The sequence below is a fragment of the Protopterus annectens genome, chromosome 8.part0 (genome assembly GCF_019279795.1).
Source record: "Protopterus annectens isolate FY-2018-M chromosome 8.part0, PAN1.0, whole genome shotgun sequence".
Classification (NCBI taxonomy): domain Eukaryota; kingdom Metazoa; phylum Chordata; order Ceratodontiformes; family Protopteridae; genus Protopterus; species Protopterus annectens.
In genome coordinates, this window is record NC_056741.1 from 353,671,082 (window position 1) to 353,691,352 (window position 20,271).

A 20,271-nucleotide genomic window follows, 5' to 3' on the forward strand; every position below is an offset into this window, starting at 1 on the left:
CCATATAGGACAAGTGTTTTAAGGCCTAGAATCCTCTTTGGGAGGCACTTTTGCAGCCTCTCTAGTTGTTGCAGGTGTCTAGTGAGGTACATGCCAAATGGGGCATTTCACTCGATGATTGTCCTAATGAGGGAAGAGCAGAGAGAGACAATGACCTCTTTCTTCCTGGATGCAAAACCCTTAGTAATGAGATGTGCCACATAGAAAGACAGTCTGACCACAGTGGCAATGTGGTGGTTAAAAGAGAGGCTGCTGTCAACCTGTGTTCCCAGATCGGTCGTATAATGCCTTCTGTGTTCAGTGGACTACCAGCAATGTGGTAATTCATGGGAACGGGTTTTTCCCAAAGGGGATGACGACACATTTTTTGGCATTAAGCTTAAGGCCATTGTTCTGACACCAGTTGTTGGTCTCAGTGAGGCCTTTCTGTAGGATGTCAACATCACTTGGGGAGTTAATAATAGCTCCCAACTTGCAATCGTCTGCAAACTTTGTCACCCCGAGACCCTTTGTGTTGGCTTGGACTTCAGAGAAGTGGATACCAAACAGGAGAGGACCCAGGACCGAACCCTGTTAATTATGATAGGGTCTATGTGTTCGAGACATGGATGCCAAGAAATTCACATCAGGATCAAAACTCAAGAGATGAATCTTAAGATCCATGTTAAGACTTAACTGGTTTGTCTTTTTTGTGATATTGGGAGTATAATCACAGTTCTCTGCACTACATAAATGCTGTATGTAGTTTTAATTGTGTTATTATTTTTGGCTAAAAATGTTTCGGCAATGTTTCGTTTTATGTTACATATTATTGTAATTTTATAATACTATTTTCAGTTAAAGAGATTTAACAGAAATATACTTAGGTGCTAGAGATGGATGTGGAAAAGGCCCATCATGATGGAAGAAACAAAGTAGCTACAAAGTGAATTGACAAACCCACTGTTGCCAGGTGTATTTCTAAGCATACTGTGAAATAGTTTTAATACTTTATAAAGGATATTGTGTATCAGTGCATTCAGCCTCAGTAGTACTGGCTTAGACCTGGCAAATCAGTACAAAGATCCACTGTGTTCTGTTGTTCTGAAAGTAAAGTGCTGAAGTTGAGACATGGGCAATAATGTGGGCATACTAGAAGACTGATGGCCAGATATTTATAGGGCTAATACCTGAGATTTTAATCTTGCTTGTTAGTATTATATGCTGTTGTAAATAAGGAACTAATTTTGTAAAAGAAGAACAATGATGTGGCAATCCATACTACTCTTTCAGATTTTCCTGTTTTACAACCTCTTTTTAATGTTAACAGGATGAAATGCTCAAAAAAGGTCTACAGTGCTTGGAAGACCAAATAGAAAATATCACCAATCCATATACCCTAGCGTTATTGGCATATACCTTTACTCTGGCAAGACATGAAAGCATTCGGGACGAGCTTTTGAAGAAGCTAGATGAACTGGCTATAAGGAAAGGTAAAGGTTATAGTTTACAGTCGATGGCAACATGCTTGTCTTATGGGCTTGTTATATATATATTTTTTTATTTGAATTTGTTAATTGGGATAGAGTCCTGATCCCTGTAAAACATTTTTAGACTCAGAAAATGGAAGGAAAATAAAAACAAAACAATGACTAAGCGCTTTCGCCCTTTACAATACACAGGGCATCATCAGAGTCACCACCATAACTAACCCAGTACTTTAATAATCATCCCAATCACATGACTGCCTTAATTAAAATTAATTAACCAATAAAATACACAAAACATTGATTTTAAAGTGTTCTTAAAAGAAGTTAAAAAATAACTATGATATTTTATGTGAGACAACTCCATCCGGGAAAGGGGCATATAAAGATCAATTAACGCCAATTGTTCTTTATATGCCCCTTTCCCAGATGGAGTTGTCTCATGTGATTGGGATGATTATAAAAGTGCTGGGTTAGTTATGGTGTTGACTCTGATAATGCCATGTGTCTTGTAAAGGGCGAAAGTCATTGTTTTGTTTTTATTTTGAAGTTTTATTAAACCTGGTTGCTGTGAAAATGCCGAAGTTGTGGTGATTCCTTCCGTTTTTTGTTTAGTATTACCTTGTGTGGGTACTACTTGATTTTTAGATTCAGCTGAGATTGTAAAACAAAAAAAAAATACTTGATACATTAATGACTGTATATTAATACATCAATGCAGACACAGAAAATGTTGAAACTTTACTAATCGTACATAATACATTTATATAAATACAGAAATTGTGCATATCAATAAGCCAATTTATAAGTGAGCTAGTATGTTAGCAAAGTAAGCAAGCTTCAATTAGCTCTCCATGGCCACGGTGGTGCAGTGGTTAGCATTGTCACCTCACAGCAAGAGGCTCTCCGGTTCGATCTTCGGCTGGGGTGTCTTCTGTGCAGAGTCTGCATGTCCTCCATGTGGTCGTGTGGGTTTCTTCCGGGTGCTCCAATTTCCTCCCACATCCCCAAAGACATGCTGCAAGTGGATTGGACATGCTAAAATTGGCCCTAGGAGTGAGTGCATGTGTGTGTGTGCCTTCCGTGGAAGGTTGGGCACCAGGTTGGCAACTCGTCAAAGTAAAACTACACTGCCAATCATGAGCAGACAAGGTGATCTGCTGTGGTGACCCCTAACCGGGAAGAAGCCGAAAGAGAGAGAGAGAGTTGTTGAAAGGTTGCCATATTTGTTTACAATATTTACAACTCCTTATAAATAAGAAAAGAAAAAAGGCAGAGAAGAAGAGAAAAATGGGGAGAAAAAAGAGAGGAATGGATTAATATAAAGGAAAAAATCACAAAACATATACCTTAAAGTATGTTGTTTCATTCTTTGCAGCTTATTTATTATTGAGTACATTTAATTCAGCTGTATCCCAAAAATAACAGCAGATCTGATGTTGTCATTTTTCATTCGTTTATCAACCTGTGGGTTTTAGATCTGACCCTCAGATCCAACTCGAACGGTTTCCAAGCCTAGGATTTGAAGCTCAAGCTCCTCCTCTCCATCCCATAATGCCTCATTCCCCCAGAATATCCCAGATCTTGTTTGCCGCTCATCTGAAAAGCATTGAGGTTTTGCTGCTCTGAGAGCTTCTGTTAAGAGTTGTTAACTAAGCGTAAGTCGGCCATCAGCCATTTATGTTCTTTATCACTCATTATGTCCTCTCTCCTCCAGCTTTTCTCCTCTTAGCTTAAAACAAAACAAAAAAAAGTTTTTGATCTGATGTTGTTATCCTTGACAGTGGGTTCGGTTCCAAACCCTCGGAACCGACTCGGCTGTTATTTTTCAGCTCGCACTCCCCAAACTCTCGAGCTAGGGCCTACCCATAATGCTATTCACAGAGATTACCTCAGATCTAGTTTGCCACGTCACAGACCAAATATGCTTTCCTTATCTCTTAAGCCTTGGCCATTTTTTTGTGAGTTATAAACCATATTTTTGTCTGAAATTTCCTTATAGTTAAGTTTCTATATCTCTATATTTTGTTGTCTAAACCTAAGGGTGCTTCAGGTTTCAAGAGTTGTAAAAAATGTGAAGGTAAAATGCCCAACTCGGACGGGCATGCCCTGTGTGTATTGTTTAGGTGAGATATATTTACAAGAAAATTGTGCTATTTGTCACTGGTTTTCTTCTTGTACTTTGATGGAAAAAAATAATAAACTTCTGTTGAAAGGTCTTTTAAAATCTTTTTTCGACGAGGCCTTTTCTGGTTCTAAAGAGAAAACTGGGGAAGTGGAATCATCTTCCCACAGTTCAAAAATGAGAGCTTCTTCGGTTCCAAGTTCCTCGGAACTGACAAGAAAAATTTCCTCAGCACTGAAAAGATCTTCGGCATTGGGAGAATTATCCTTTCCTACCAAATGCACTTGGAATGGACTGATGTCTCAGCTTCGGCTCCAACAGAGCCGTCTGTACTGCAGACTGCAAATTTACCTACACTTCCAAGGATGTCCTGTTCACCTTCTGTGGACCCTTTCAAGGACACCCCCTTTGTGGAAGTCAGACAGCCCAGGTCTCCTTCCACTCTATCAGTGAGGTTTACTAAAAGATTATCGGAACAGGACATCATGAGATTAGTGGGTCAGTTACCTTCGGTTCTGAGCCAATCTGGCATAAAAACTGCTCATTCCATGGCATCTACATACACTCCTGCTCCAACTCTATCAGAGCCTTTGGAGTCCTCGGTTCTGACATCTCCGGCTCCAACTGAGTCAGTTCTGATACCCTTTCCATCTTCGGTTCCAATTACTGCCTTGAGTATTTCTGAGTCTTCTACACCAGAGGACTTTTGAGGTCTGGACTTGCTGGTCGTTTCCAGGATGCATGGTACCCTTTCGGCTCTGTCTCAGCCTTTCATGCCTCTCGGAACATCGGGCCTTGTAGTTCAGACTTAGGTTCCAGATGCAGGGGTGGTCTCCTCGGTGCAGGGTGTGACCCCAGTTCTGAAGAAGTCTGTTTCTGTTCCAGGCTCCCATCCCTCTATGGTGGGGCCTGCCTTCCATATCATGGAGAAGGCATTATCCTTTGGGGATTTACAGTCGTTGCCTTCCATGATGGGACAGATTTCTTCTTCCTCTTGGCCGGAGCTACCACTGACCTCATCCCCTGGACAGAGGGTGCAAAAGCCCCAGGTAATGCCCACCTTGGTGGTCACCTGTTCAGAAACTTCCCCGGATCATACCCCGGAGGAAGTCCCTGCAAAGAGGAAGTGCAAGAGGAAGCACCTCGACTCCCCAGAAGAGTCTTACACTGAAGATACTGACTTCAATGAAGGGGATGGTTCCCTGAAGTCACCCCCTGAAGATGTTTCCTTCGGGGACATCTTTAAAATACTGAAACAGAGGGGTGGCTGGTCATCCACTCAGCCTTCCACAGAGGAGTTTGTATACCTGGAGGCTTTTCACACCCAACCCTCAACTTCTTGGATTTCTCCGCCTGCTGATGATCTTGTGAAATTGATTGCTCATCGGGTTGGAAGGTACCCGACACCACTATTCCCAAAATGCTGGACCGTATTTTGTCTGCACCAAAGGATGAGCCACATTGGTCAAAGTGAATCCCTGTTGATGCTGTGGTGATAGAGGCAGCCACCAAAAAAGAATTTGCAGAGCAGAGTCACACTATCCATCCTCCTAACTAGGAGTCTAGGACCCTGGATAGATTCGGGAAGCATGTTTATGCTTCAACGACCTTTGTGTTAAGGTCTTTGAACTATAAGGCATACTTTGCCAGGTTACAAAGCGACTTGATTAATGAGCTTTCTAACACTCTGGCAGGAGCAGTAGCTATGTTGTTTCAGGATAAGGTTTCCTTCCAGCTTGCAACGCCTTGAATCCATCTCCAATTCGTCCATGAGGCTCGTAGCACATGCAGCTGAAGGGACATCCAGAGCAGCGGGTTCAGGTATAGCCATCAGAAGGCACTCCTGGATGTACTTATGCGACTTTGCGGAGCCATTCAAAGCATCATTCATCAGTGCTCCTTTTGACGGATACACTCTTTTTGGACAAAAAGTTAAAGAAACTCTGAACAGAAGTGAGCAGGATGGTAATACCCTATCTGTCATGGGCATACGTTTCTCTACCCCTCAACGACTTTACTCAAGGAATCAGAGAAGTGGGAGACCATGGTTCAAGACATCCAAAGTGTCTTTCTATGACTCACTTGGTAAAGCTTTCCCCTGGGGCAGAGGGGGAAACAATGGAAGATGCCACCCTAGAGGCCAGAATGGACCGCAAAATCAGGGGTCCAGGGAATCCTTCTCTGGTACTTCCTATCAGCATCCCTGAACGGATGCCCGAGTGTCTTCCTCTGGAGGCAGTCGGGGGATGATTATCCCTGCACCTACCAGCCTGGCAAATAATAACTTTGGACAAATGGGTGCACGGAATAATATCCAGAGGCTACCAGATCCCTTTGTTTGTAAATCCCAAACCACAGAAAAAACTCCCAGATGTTCCACCCAATAAAAAGGAGTCAGCAGCTTTAGAAATCCAAAAGCTGCTAGAAAAAAAGAGTCATCCAAGAAGGCCCACCAGATCAGATAGGATCCAGGGTTTACTGAAGATTCTTTTTAGTGCCCAAATAAACAGGGGACTGGAGACCGATTTTAAATCTCGGCTGATTCAACAAATCAGTCCACCAAACCAAATTCTGGATGGTCTCTGTACAAGCCAAACTTCCCTTCTTAGAGAAAGGCGATTGGATGTGCTCTATAAATGTCAAGGATGCTTATTACCACATAAAGATGGAACAGAACTCCAGGAGGTTTCTACGCTTCCAGCTAGGAGCCAGTCATTATCAATTCAGAGCACTACGCTTTGGACTCACCACAGCCCCCAGGGTGTTTACCAAATGCATGGCAGTAGTTGCAGCTCATCTCAGACTGCAGGGTTTTCAAGTATTCTCATATCTCAATGACTGATTCCTCACTGCTACCAGCAGGCATCACTTAGAAGAGACAAGAGACTATACCATGTCTGTTTGCACATCCCTAGGCATTTCAGTAAACCTCGAGAAATCCAAGCTGCAACCCACACAACAACTAGACTTCATAGGGGCACACCTAAACACTGTCTCAGGAACAGCTTCTCTTCCTCCAGAAAGACTACTAAGCATCAGGGCTGTGGTTAGACAGATCATTAAAAATGACATAGTCCCAGCAAGATTGATTCTTCAAGCCTTAAGTTCAATGTCTGCCACAATGACCCTAGTTCCTCTATCAAGATTTCATATACAAAATAATACAGTAGTTACTAGCAACGCAATGGTCTCTAATTCACCAACCACTGTCTTACTAAACCTTGATCACCAACCTTTGCAAACAAGACCTCAAATGGTGGCTTCATTCAGATCAGATTCTCCTGAGCCAATTGTTTATTCTACCTCAACCCCAAGCCATAGTGACATTATCTGTGAAAGACAGTTCATGGCACATGGTCCCAACTGGAGGCCAAACTGCACATCAGTGTTCTAGAGATGAGAGCAGTGCTGTTAGCATTGTAAGCATTCTAGGATACCCTTCCTCTAGGGACAGTTGCAGTTCAGGCAGGCAATATGTCAGTAGTCTGGTACATCAACAAACATGGGGGAACCAAACCGTATCCACTATGTCAAGAGGCACTCAGAGTTAGGCAATGGGTGATCCCTTCCAACAATTTTCTCTCAGCAATGCACATTCCAGGAAGTTCCAATGTGATAGCAGACAAATTGAGAAGGACTCTTGTCATGCCACACGAGTGGTCCCCCAACCCAGTAGTGGCAGACAAGATTTTCCATTGATTGGGCCAAACTTGCTGCAACCTTTTTGCTTATCCTCTAAACAACAATTGCAGAAGTTACTTTGCCCTAATTGCCTCACCGGGGGAGTCACCCAGGGATGTTATTCTAAACAATTGGCCTCTCTGTCTATTATATGCCTTTCCCCCAGTTCCCTTAATCTCACAATTTCTGAAGAAAGCCAAAAAGACGAAGAATACCGTAATCCTCATTGCCCCATTATGGCCTTGATAAGTTTGGTTTCCCTTCCTTTGGCCTCATCTGCTACTGAAACCATGGACTCTGGACCCGGTTCCAGATCTGCTAACTCACCCAGACAGTATGGTTCATCCAAATTTACAACATCTCAAGCTGACGGTATGGCTTCTCCAATTCCCTGATTGCCAGGCATCCCTCTCTGTCATCATCCGTGCAATGTATCATTATTGCACATCACAAGCCTACAACTAGAAAACTTTACCTGTGCAAATGGAAAAGATTTACTATATGGGCCTTAGACAAAGGACTTGATCCCTTTAATGCCCTGATTGAGCACATTTTGGACTTCTTAAATACCCTCTTTGAATCTGGTTTCTCTGATTTGACTATAAAAGTTCAGTTGGCAGCAATCTCTAATTTTTATACTGGATACAATGATTCATCAATAATGTCTCATAAACTTTCCAAAGCCTTCTTGAAAGGTTTGTACTTGCTGAGACCCCCCTTTAAAGAACCACTTCCTCCATGGGATTTGACTACGGTCCTCCAAGCATTAACTCAAACTCCTTTTGAACCAGCTGCTTGTTGTCAATTCAAATGTTTGACTTGGAAGACCTTATTTCTAGTGGCCATCACCTGTGCAACGAGGGTCTCTGAGTTACAGGCCCTGTCATGCAAATCACCCTTCTTCATTTTTCATAAAGACATAGTACAACTGAGAACAAATCCCTCCTTTCTTCCAAAAGTGGTTACTGAAGCCAACATCAACCAGACCTTATAGTTGCCAACATTTTTCCCTAATTTTACCAATAAAAGAAAATACACTCTTCATTTTCTGGATGTTCATAGACAGTTGCATTTTTATCTCCGTTAAACTAAAGAATTCTGTAAATCTGACCAATTATTTGTGGCATTCTCTTCCATAAGAATGGGTTGTGCAGTCACCAAAGTTACCTTAGCTAAATGGTTGAGAGGCTGCATTTCTTTCTTCTATCAATCACAAGGACTTCAACTTTCCAAAACATTTAAAGCTCATTCTATGAAGGCTATTGCCACATCAGCAGTTTTTCATGCGAGAACTTCTCTAGATGACATTTGTGCAGCAGCCACTTGGTCTTCTCGGGTTCCTATTACCTTATCGAAGTTCTGAAACACCGAACACCATAAGGTCGAAACCTTATGTTTGAAGTTTCAGAACTTCGATAACGTAAAAAAAAAAAGAAAAGAAAGAAAATAAACTGTTGCAAGCAGGGGGGTTTACAAGCAGGGGGGCAAGCCCCTCTGCACCCCCCTCCCCCCACCCCCGCTCTTAAATATACCAACTCTGAGATCGCACTACAGTGCGGTAAAGGAAAATCTTCCAACAACAATTCGAAAGCTGTTAGGGTTTGTATTTTTTTTTTTTTTTTTTTTTAGTTTGAATTCCTGGAACTTCGAACATCTGAGTTTGATGTTCTCAGGTTTGAAGTTTCAGGAATTCGATAAGGTAATAGGAACCCGGTCTTCTCACCATACCTTTATTTCACATTACAAATTAGATCATGTCTCGAGAGGTCGAGCTTTCCTTTGGCTCTATGGTGCTTCGGAATATTCTTCTGTGAGAGCTCCAAAAGTACATAATTTGTTGGGGATTCTGTCCCACCGTCAAGGATTAGGTAAAGATTAACAACATCAGATAAAGAAGTTATATCTTACCATAACATTCCATCTATGTTGTTCATCTTCACCAAGCCTTGACATACACCCCCCACCTTCCCCCGACCTAAAACTCTTAGTAGGCCTCATCGGTTCAGATCCATTTCTTATCAAGAATCCATAGACGGCCTCATCTCTATCTGTATATATGCCTGGATGTAGGTATGTTTACATGCATATCACATGTGTGTGTGTGTGTGTGTGTGTGTGTGTGTGTGTGTGTGTGTGTGTGTGTGTGTGTGTGTATGTATATAAATATATATATATATATATATATATATATATATATATATATATATATATATATATATATGCATGTGTGTATATATATATATATATATATATATATATATATATATATATATATATATGTGTGTGTGTGTGTGTGTGTATGTATATATATATATATATATATATATATATATATATATATATATATATATATATATAAAATATTCTGCAATCTGGCAAACTCGATCTGAGGTAATCTCTGTGAGAAGCATTATGGGTAGAGCCTGGCTCAAGAGTTTGGAGAGCCCGAGCTGGAAATTCACGGCCATGTTGGTTCCGAGGGTTTGGAACCGAACCCACCGTCAAGGATTGGTGAAGATGAACAACACAGATGGAATGTTATGGTAAGACATAACTTCTTTTTTTAGGTCTAGCTAGACTTCCTGGAGGTTGATCCTTCCGGACATCTTTTCTTCTCCATTCTTCTCTTCTTCTCTCTCTAGTTAAATTTGTTGAGTTGTTGGTTTATCATGACTGAGAAATCTGATAAACCTTTGGGTTTTATAAAATCCACTTCCTGTGGACACAAGATTCCATTATCTGTTGCCCACAGGGAATGTCTTTACTGTCTAGGCCCGGTGCACATGGAGAGCTCTTGTGAGATTTGTGGGAGTTTAACCCGCGAGTGCTGGCGGACCATAGAAACAAGCTCATTTTAAAGGGCTTGCTTCTTTCTCCTGCTTCTTCTCTGCCATACACTTCAGGATCTCAAACCCCACTAAGAAACTCAAGAAGGCCAGGGAACATAGGAAGCATTCCCCTGAGAGATCCTCCTCTGAGCCACCAAAAAAGGCACCAAAAACCTTGTATCCGAGGTTGTCAAATCTGACAGTCTTGAGTTCTTCTTCTTCGGCTCCCCATGCTCCCTCTGTCACTTCGAAGCCAGGCGTTTCAGAGTTGAGGTTTCCTCTCAAGGAGGCCTCTCCAAAAAGAGTGTCCAGGCCACCATCAGCATCCTCTTCTGTCAGGTCTACCAGAAGCTTGCCTGAGTGTGAGGTGGACGGACTAATGAAACTGTTTCTCAAGACACAGACAGATTCAGATGGGGGTTCTGCTGGCTCTGTCTCCTTCTGGATCCATGAGCAGACATTTCCCCTTCCATTCCATGGCTTCTGCTCTGATCCAACTTCCTGCTTCATGGTCATCGGAGCTGATGGTCCCAAGAACTGGGATGTTGGATCTGATAGTAGTTATTACTTTGAGTCCGACTGCCTTCCTGACACACTTGGCTTTGACAGCTTCAGGGCTCAGTGCATGTTGGAGCTGAAGCTTAAACAGTGGGTCCAGGGGGTTTACTTTGACTCCGAGGTTTTTTGTAGCTGTCATTTCTCCTCAGAGCCTCGACATTCAACAACTTGGAGCCAACTCCCCCTTCAGAGCAGAGGATTGCAGGAGCTCTGGAGAAGTCTGCTCCTACAGCTTTGGCTCTCAGATCCTTGTAGTCCATCTGCCTTTGAGGTGGTGGAGAAGGTTCTCTTCCATCCTAGGGGACTCCCGGTTCTCCCACAGTTTGATCCAATCTCCACCTCCATGGAATTTGTAACTGAAGCCTCACATCTTCCACTGGGACAGCCTGTGCTGGAAAGCCTCTAACCTCTTTCAACTGTGGAACCCCAGTTTTCTTCCAATACCTCCCTGGAGTATCCCAACGAGGAGGTCCCCCAGAAAAAGAAGTCTAAAGGGAGACACCTGGATTCCCCTCAGGAATCGGTCACTACTGACACTGAATTTGAGAAGAAGGTCCCCTAGATCTCCATCTCACAATTTTTCCTTTGCAGACATCTTAGTGATCCTCTATCAAAAAGGTGGATGGTCCTCCTGTAACCCTAACCCAGAGGAGTCAGTGCTTTTGGAAGTCTTCGGCACCAGCCTATCTACATCCTAGGTGTCCCCTCCTGCAGATCCTCTTATTGAGTTAGTATCCACTAAGACATGGAAGGATCTGGACACTGTATAGCCCATATCAAAATGGGTGAATAAGATATTCAGTGCCCCCTTAGACAAATTGCACTGAAACAAAGTGATCCCTGAAGATGCCATGATTGTTGCGGCAGCCACCAAAAAAGGATCTGGTTGAAGAAACTCCACTGTCTGTCCCCCCTAACAGAGGTCTAGGGCTTTGGACAAGTTTGGCAAGAGGGTTTACGCTTTGTCCATGTTTGCTTTGTGAGTGCTAAACTACTTATCTCACATTCCCAGGCTACAAAGGGACTTAATCAAGGAACGCTCTCCTCCATCCCTGAGTTCATGTCGGATGAGGAAGGCAGGACTTTTTCCTCCAGAATTGCTACTCTTCAATCAAAATTGAACTCGTCCTTGAGGTTAATTGATTTGATTAAGTAGGTTATAAAAACTGGTTGCAATTTTTAGAGCTTGTTCTGAAGAGGTCCCTAGAATGGATGGGACAAAAGTGCTTGACCAGCTTTATTAAATATTGTACTTACTAAGAGTTTCTTTTTAGTTTTTGGTTTGTTAGTCTGCCTGGTCAGAGTGGCAGGCTGTAGATTTAGCTGTTATTGATTTACTAGTTTTATTTTCAGCTAATGTAACACTGTTCTAGTTACTGTGTCGTCCATGAGATTGATTGCCCATGTGGCAGAAGGCACCTTGAGGGCTGCCGGTTCCTGCATTTCCATTAGGCGCCATACCTGGATGTGGCTGTGTGACTTTGCAGAGCCTTTCAAGGCATCATTCATCAGTGCACCCTTTGATGGTTCATCATTGTTTGGCCCCACAGTTCAAGGCATATTCTCCCGTAGTGAGAAAAATGGAAAGACCTTATCTGCCATTGGAATCCATTTTTCTACAGCACAAAGTTCCTTTGCCAGGAATCAGCATGGGGTTAAAAAATTGTGGTTCAGAAAATCTCAAGGTCCTTTTCAGAGATCTCAGGGAGGCTTTTACCCCAGATGTAGAAGGGGAAACAGTTAAAGTGGTAAATGCCACCCTTGGGGCAGAGGGGTCCGCAAAATCAAGGGTATCGGACAGACCTTTTCAGCACTCCCGATGGGGTGCCCAACTGCCCTTCTCTGGAGTCTCTCAGAGGGTGCTTATCCTTGTATGCAGAAGCCTGGATAGCGATCACAAACAACAGATGGGTGCAAAGGATCGTATCCAGAGCCATTCCCTTTTTAGATTTTCCCAAGACAAAGAATGACCTCCGCAATATACTGCCCAGTCAAAGGAAGGCAGCAGCTTAAAAATTACAAAACTGCAACAAAGAAGAGACATCCTGGATGTCCCTGTCGACCAAGTCAGATCTGGCATCTACTCAAGGTTCTTTTTAGTACCAAATAAGACAGAAGACCTAAGGCCAATTTTTTATCTAACATCTCTGAACAAAAGAGTGAGGAACTCAAAATTCAGGATGGTCATGATCCAATCCATCCTACCCTTTCTAAAGATGGATGACTGGATGTGTTTGATAGACCTGAAGGATGATTACTACCATATTAAAATAAAGAGGTGCCCCAGACGGTATCTGTGCTTCAGGCTGAGAGCCAGTCATTACCAATTCAGTGTGCGTCTGTTTGGTCTCAACACAGCCCCCAAATGAATGGTGGTAGTTGCAGGTCATCTCAGACTGCAAGGATTTTATGTGTTTCCTTATCTGGATGACTGGCTCCTACCTGGTTTGATAAGGCATCTACTCATCCAAGCCAGTGACTACCTGTTGCACTTGGCTCCCACTCTTGGCATAATCATCAAAACACAAAAATCACAACTGCTACCTGTTCAACTGATAGATTTTATTGGAGCACATTTTGACACAACCAAAACTATGGCCTTTCTACCTCCAGACAGACTGTCTACCCTGAGACTACATGTCTCACAGGTTCTAGCAATTCCAGTTCCTCCAGCAAATTATTGCTCAGGGCATTAGGCTTGATGGCTGCCATGATAACACTATTACCTACAGCACACTGTATGCAAATCCTACAGTGGACATTATCAGTTCAAACCCACTTACTCAACCTATCAAACTGACATGGGCTATGCTGCCAAGTGCTCCGGATTATGCGGAACACGCTGCATTTAAGGCACATAACTCACAAAGTTCCACTGTTCTGCATTAAGAGTGTTGGTTCCACTTTGCGCATTCTGATTGGCTCATATACCACGAAAATATCTAATCAGCATATAGGTATTATGAGCCAATCAGAGGTTGATTACTGATGCAAAGCGAGCCAACCAGGAGAAGCGTAAAAATAATGAGACACTTCCCGGTGACAGTTTTCGTGCCTCTGCGATGTACTGCTGGGAGCACTTTACTTTTCTTTGTGGCAACAATAATTTTTTTTTTTGGATGGCAGCAGCATTATGATTCAGGATCTTCTGGCACTGACAATTATTTCTACAGCCAGCAAACTTCTGGGGACTACAGCAGTTCATCTTCAAGCAAGGAAGAATGTTAGGATCGTGGAACAGAGAACAGTGGAGCATGGAATCTGCAGTACAGCATGCAAGCCAGTACACACAAAAAGATTTGTGATTTTTTCTCTCTGGGGAAACGTATCTTTTGGTATAGCTTTGGTTGCAGGTAAGTGCCTAATTTTTAGTCCAGGTTTTGCTAGAACAGAGGAGAAAGAATAGGCAAACTTTTGTATATTTTTAAACTTTATGTTCTACAGGATAGCTGAGTTCTCTGCAGTACATTTGGTGGGGGGGGGGGGGGTAGGTAAAGTCTGTCAGTTTAGTATTTTTAGAGGGGTAGGGATGTTCTGTCTCCAGTGTTTGCACTCTATGTACGAAGGCAGAACAGTTAACTAATAACTTCAACTAAGAGTTCACATAAAAAAAGAAATATTAAGTTATTTTGCTGAGTAATATGATTCAGTATTATTTACCATGAATATCAGTTAAGTATTTTGTGTATTACAGTGTATTAGTGCTGTAGAGTATAGGGGAATTCTCTGCTGTGCATTTAGTGGTGGGGCGATTCTTGCAACCTAAGTGTTTTATGTTTACAGGGTAGCACCTTGAGCTCTCCTTCCTCACTGTCTGTAGTAGGGCAGAAAAGCTTGCTAATAACTTCAGCTAGGAGCTCACAGGATGGCAAAAATTAGTTATTTTATACTTACATGTATGTGAATATCTGTTAAAATTGTTTTAAAACTGATTGTGTAACTGACCCTTTCAATGTGGGACTTCAAGGAACATGGACATTTTCAGACTCAAAGTGAGGAATTTTCCTGATAATGAACACGTGAATTGCTCAGTGAAAAAAGTGCCTAGGTTATGAGTGCTTAGTCTTATGCAGAATTGCTGCTTTTGCTTTCTGATTGTAAGTGATTTGTCATTGACTGCTTACTTAGTTATTGTAGTGTTTTTCTGATTATACAGTACCATTTCTGACTTCAGTTACATGCTTTTTTGTACAGTGTTTAATCTTGCTTCATATACACTTCAATTTACTAATTTTGCTTGAAAACCACTTCAGTTTGGTTCCGTGGAAATTTTGCGTTTTTGCGCATTGTGAAAATAGGGTGTTCCACATTTTGCCTGTTTGTCACACATTGTCAGGGTCTGTCTTCCACACTGACCTCTTAAGAGGTTGAGACCTATGGTCACAGGTATGCAAAGATTCTCTCCTCTAGTAGCTTCATCCCTCAGAAGTCAACCAAGGGTGTCCCTTTGTTCTTCCACCACCAAACGCCACTCTGACCACAGATGCTTCCTAGTTGGGCTGGGGGGTATTTTCTGGGACAGACAGTCCAAGGCACGAGGACTTCTCAGGAGACCAACTTGCATATCAACATCCTAGAGATGAGAGCGGTTCTTCTAGCGTTGCAAGCACTTCACAGCTTTCTCCCTCTAGGGACTGTTATTATTTAGACGGACAATATGTCTGTAGTGTGGTACATCAACAAGCAAGGAGGAACCAGATCTTACCCACTGTGTCGCAAAGCAATGAGAGTGTGGCAATGGACAATCTCTACCAACCACTTTCTAACTTCAACGCACATTCCGGGGAAGTCCAACATTCTAGGAGACAGACTCAGCAGAGTTTACTGATGCCTAACGAGTGATCTCTAAATTAGTCAGTGGCAAATGGGGTCAACCTTGCTGCAGTCTCTTTGTGTCTCCCCTCAACAACAAATGCAGCAGGTTCTTTACCTTGATTCCTCCTCAAAGACAGTCACCAAGAGATGCTGTAGTCCATGCTTGGCCACCTGGTCTGCTTTATGCATTCCCTCCCTTAACCCTAATTCCCAAATTTCTTCAGAAAGCACACCATTTGAAGAGCAAAGTAATCCTCATTGCCCCTTTTTTGCCAAGTCTGGTTCACCTTTCTTTGGTCTCACCTGATTTGTCCTCCATGGACACTGGAACCACTTCCAGATCTACTGTCCCATCCCTCAGGACAGACTTACTTGGTTTTTCAAGGCCTAAAATTGACTGTATGGTTTCTCAATTCCAATGATGTCTAGACATTCCAGATATTCATCCTCTGTCCGAAAGATTATGATTTCTTCTCACAAGGCATCTACCAGAAAAGTCTGCAAGAGTAAATGGAAAAGATTCTTCATCTTGGCTCAACAGAAGCTAATAGATCCTTTTACGGGCCCCGTCCCGGTGGTGTTGGATTTTCTGCCCTTCCTCTTCCAGAAAGAAGCCAACTATTCCATTCTAAAAGTTCAGTTGGCAGCTATTTCACACTTTTACATTGGAGAAAACTCTTCGTCTCTAGCTTATCCAAAGCTATATAAGATTTTTCTCAGACATACCTTTTTACTTTTTCTCCCAATCAAAGATCCAACCCCTCCTTGGGACCTTACTTTGATTTTACAGGCATTGGTTCTTCCCCACCGTGAACCTGCAGCTAAGGTAGATTTGAAGTTTCTTTCCTGGAAAACAGCTTTTGTAGTAGCTATCACTTCAGCAAAGAGTTTTTGAACTGAAAACCCTGTCCTCTAAACCTCCTTATTTAATTTTCCATAAACATAGAGTGTCTTGGTGGACCAATCCATCCTTTTTACCTTAAGTGGCTACAGAAAACAATATCAATGATTTTATTTATCTACCTGTTTCTTCCCCAAATTTCGGAACAAGGGAGAATACATGTTGCATCTCTTTGATGTTCATAGGCAATTGCATTTTTATCTGGACAGGACAAAGTCTTTCAGAAAATCTGACCAACTGTTCATATCTTTCTGAAATGTTAGAAAAGGGACAGCAGTTACCAAACTTACACTGGCCAAATGGCTACAAGATTGCATTTCTTTTATTTATTCATTGAAAGGTATCCTTTTGTCTGGGTATGTCAAAGCTCATTCTACAAGATCTGTGGCAACTTCTCAAGCCTTTAGTTCAAATCTGTCAATTGATGATATTTGTGCAGCTGCCTCTTGGTCAAGTTCTCATATGTTTGTTACACATTACAAACTAGATAGTATCTCCAGGAATAGGGCTGCTTTTGGCTTTATGGTGCTGCTGAATTTCCTTCCATGAGGGCCACCATAGGTTGTTGTACTCTGTCCCACAAGTTGAGGAATGAATGAAAATGACATCAGATAAAGAAGTTATGTACTTACCATAACATTCCATCTGTGTTGTCCATTTTCATTCTTCCTCAACATTCCCTCAGCCGTATCTATAAAGACAGGACAGAGTTTCTAGTAGGAACCATAGATGTGATGTTGTCCTATCTTGCCTTCATTCCTAACTGGTTGAGTTTGGAACCGATCCTCGGTTCTGACTCGGCCTTATATAAAAGCTCAAGATCAAGTTCTCATATGTTTGTTACATATTACAACTAGATATTATCTCCAGGAATAGGGCTGCTTTTGGCTTTATGGTGCTGCTGAATATCCTTCCATGAGTGCCACCATAGGTTGTTGTACTCTGTCCCACGAGTTGAGGAACAAATGAAAATGACATCAGATAAAGAAGTTATGTACTTACCATAACATTCCATCTGTGTTGTCCATTTTCAGTCTTCCTCAACCTTCTCACCCGCCTTCCCTGGCCATATCTATAAAGACCTGATGAAGTTTCTAGTAGGAACCATAGATGTGATGTTGTCCTATCTTGCCTTCATTCTTAACTGGTTGGGTTTGGAACCGATCCTCGGTTCTGACTCATCCTTGTACAAAAGCTCGAGGTCTTCCACTAGCTTATGGCTGTATCTTGGGGTCTTTGGTCTATCTAGTACTAACAATGGGAGTATTGAACCTATAGACTCAAGCAGTCTGGAGTCATCATGTCAAATTTTGATTGATGATCTTAACAAGCAGCTTAGACTATTGCGTGCAAATGTGTGGCACAGCAAGCTTTTCAGGGCATATCAGGCCGCCAATATTACTCCCAGGGGGTTACGTATACGTACGATCCCCCATGTTAATAGTATGGATGATGAGTTGACCAAAAACTGGTCCAAAATACAACAGGAAGCCACTATGGCTTTTGTCACAGAATTGCATAATTTTCATAATCGGGCAATTGATAGGGGGCTAACAAGTATCACTGCTTTAGCGGACAAATTAAAAGCCTTTGAAAAAGAACCTTCATTTGAAGGTAGGTTGAATAAGGTAGCGGTAGATCTTAAAAAATATGACGCTGAATTAAAATCTAGGAAAATGAAAAAATTTCACAGGGACCAGGAAGACTATTCACGTGGGAATCCATTTTTGCATCAGACCAAGCATGTGAGGTTTAATAATCCTCCAGCATCCACTATGAAACGCAAAAGACCTAGGTCCATTCTACGTAAAAATTATAATGAGACCACCTCATCATTTGAGGATACATCATCTGGCACTGATAACGAATCCCTGGCAGCATCGGGGTCTCCCTCTCCCAAAAGAACACCTGGGGTTGTCCTTTTAGGACTAAACGTAGATGGGGGGGACGTAAACATCGAAAAGGTTCAAAATATTCAAGGATTATTAGCAATGGCCCTGAAAAACTGAATGGTGAAAAATTTAACAATGTGTTAAATTTGTCAAATTTTGTTCTATCTTCTATACATATTTCTGTTCTAAATAAAGGCCTCAGTTTTATACCTGGTTTTATGATTTCTGAAGATGCACTTGCTCAAGATACAGTTAATTTTTGCATATTGCTTAATCTTAAATTATTTTTTGGTGATTCTGGAAGTAATGTGGATCATGGTAAATTCATCTATCATAAATCCAGTTTTTTACCACCTATGCATGCCACAGTTCATTTGTTTCTAAATAGTGTTCTCAAAGATCTACATTTCTTCAGTTCTGATGTTGCTGTCAAATACAATAATGTAACATCTATTGAGAAACAGGCTATCTGTGATCTACAGAACAATAAGGATATTGTTATTACTACAGCAGACAAGGGAGGTGCTGTGGTTGTGCAGAACTGGGCAGATTATGATAGTGAGGCCCGTAGACAGCTTTTTGATACCAGATACTATTCTCATATGTCTGTCGACCCTACATCAAGACTTATTAAATGTATTAAATGCTTTCTTGTTGATGCTAAAAATCGGGCTATTATTAATAATGACACCTTTCAACAATTGTCAATAATGAACTCTAATGCCCAATATATTTATTTTCTACCTAAAATCCACAAGAATGCTACCAATCCTCCAGGCAGACCCATAGTATCTGGTAAAGGCTATGTTACTGAACCACTATCTATGTTTCTGACTAAATATTTAAAGCCCTTATTACCATCTATTCGATCCAGGTTACAAGATACAATGAACTTTCTGCAAATAATATCAGATACACAACTTGAGGCTGATTGGCTTCTATGTACACTTGATGTGAGTGCGCTTTATACAAATATACCAAACCAGGCAGGACTAAAAGCTTTGGCATATTGGTTAGATATTACCAAATTGTATACTCCATCATTTAATTCTTTTTTGGTTGACATGGCTAGATATGTTCTTACATGTAATGTATTGTATTACAAAGATCTGTGCTTCTGGCAAACTAAAGGTACAGCTATGGGGGCATCTTTTGCCCCTATATATGCTGACCTTTTTATGGCTTATGTTGAATCAATGATTATTTATGATTCCACCAGAAACACTTTTCTACCTGATATGGACATTAGGAGACGTTACCTAGATGACGTGTGGTTGGTTTGGAGAGGTACTGAATCTGGACTTGCAGAATTTCTTTCATACCTTAACAATAATGAATGGGGACTGTCATTTACTGAACATCATGATACTAACAATATCACATTTTTGGATGTCCTTGTACACAAGTTGCCTGATGGCACTTTAGAAACTGAAATGTATAGAAAGTTCCCACAATATAATTCACTCCTGCATGCTTCCAGTTACCATCCACCGCATATAACTAGGAACATTCCTAAATCTCAGTTCATAAGAGCCAAACATATTTGTTCGAAACCTTCCACATTTTGTCTGAATCAAAGTGATTTAACAGATAGGTTCAAACAAAGGGGATACAAAGTTGGTAATATAACAACTGCCAAAAACCAGGTGAATAATATGGATAGATCAGATTTACTTCAATACAGGGACCATACAGGTACAACATCAACAACACTAAGATTTACCACCACTTATGCTCGGAACACTAACTGTTTGTTAGATAGTGTCCGTAGGAATTGGAATATTTTGCAATCTGATCACACTATTGCTAATATCATTCCAGACAGATGCACCTTCTCATATAGAAATGGAAAAAATCTGAAATCCTATTTCAATCATTATAAATTTTGTGATAACAAACACTCTGTATCCAAACAGACTACGATGTCAGGGAAAACTTTAATTGGATGTTTCCCATGTGGTCATTGTTCTAATTGCAAACATGTCAATACGTCCAAAGCTTTTTC

At 41.5% G+C, this 20,271-nt stretch overlaps 1 protein-coding gene across 4 annotated transcripts in view; it reads left to right on the forward strand.

Moving 5' to 3' along the window:
• The window catches only part of LOC122808806 (alpha-2-macroglobulin-like), a 2,637,399-nt gene that overhangs the window by 2,208,028 nt on the left and 409,100 nt on the right, over positions 1 to 20,271 (forward strand). For all 4 annotated transcript variants that reach the window (XM_044079865.1, XM_044079862.1, XM_044079863.1 and 1 more), the window contains exon 28: positions 1,310 to 1,472. In XM_044079865.1, the coding sequence (XP_043935800.1) occupies positions 1,310 to 1,472 (163 nt within the window). The remainder of the gene's footprint in view (positions 1 to 1,309; positions 1,473 to 20,271) is intronic.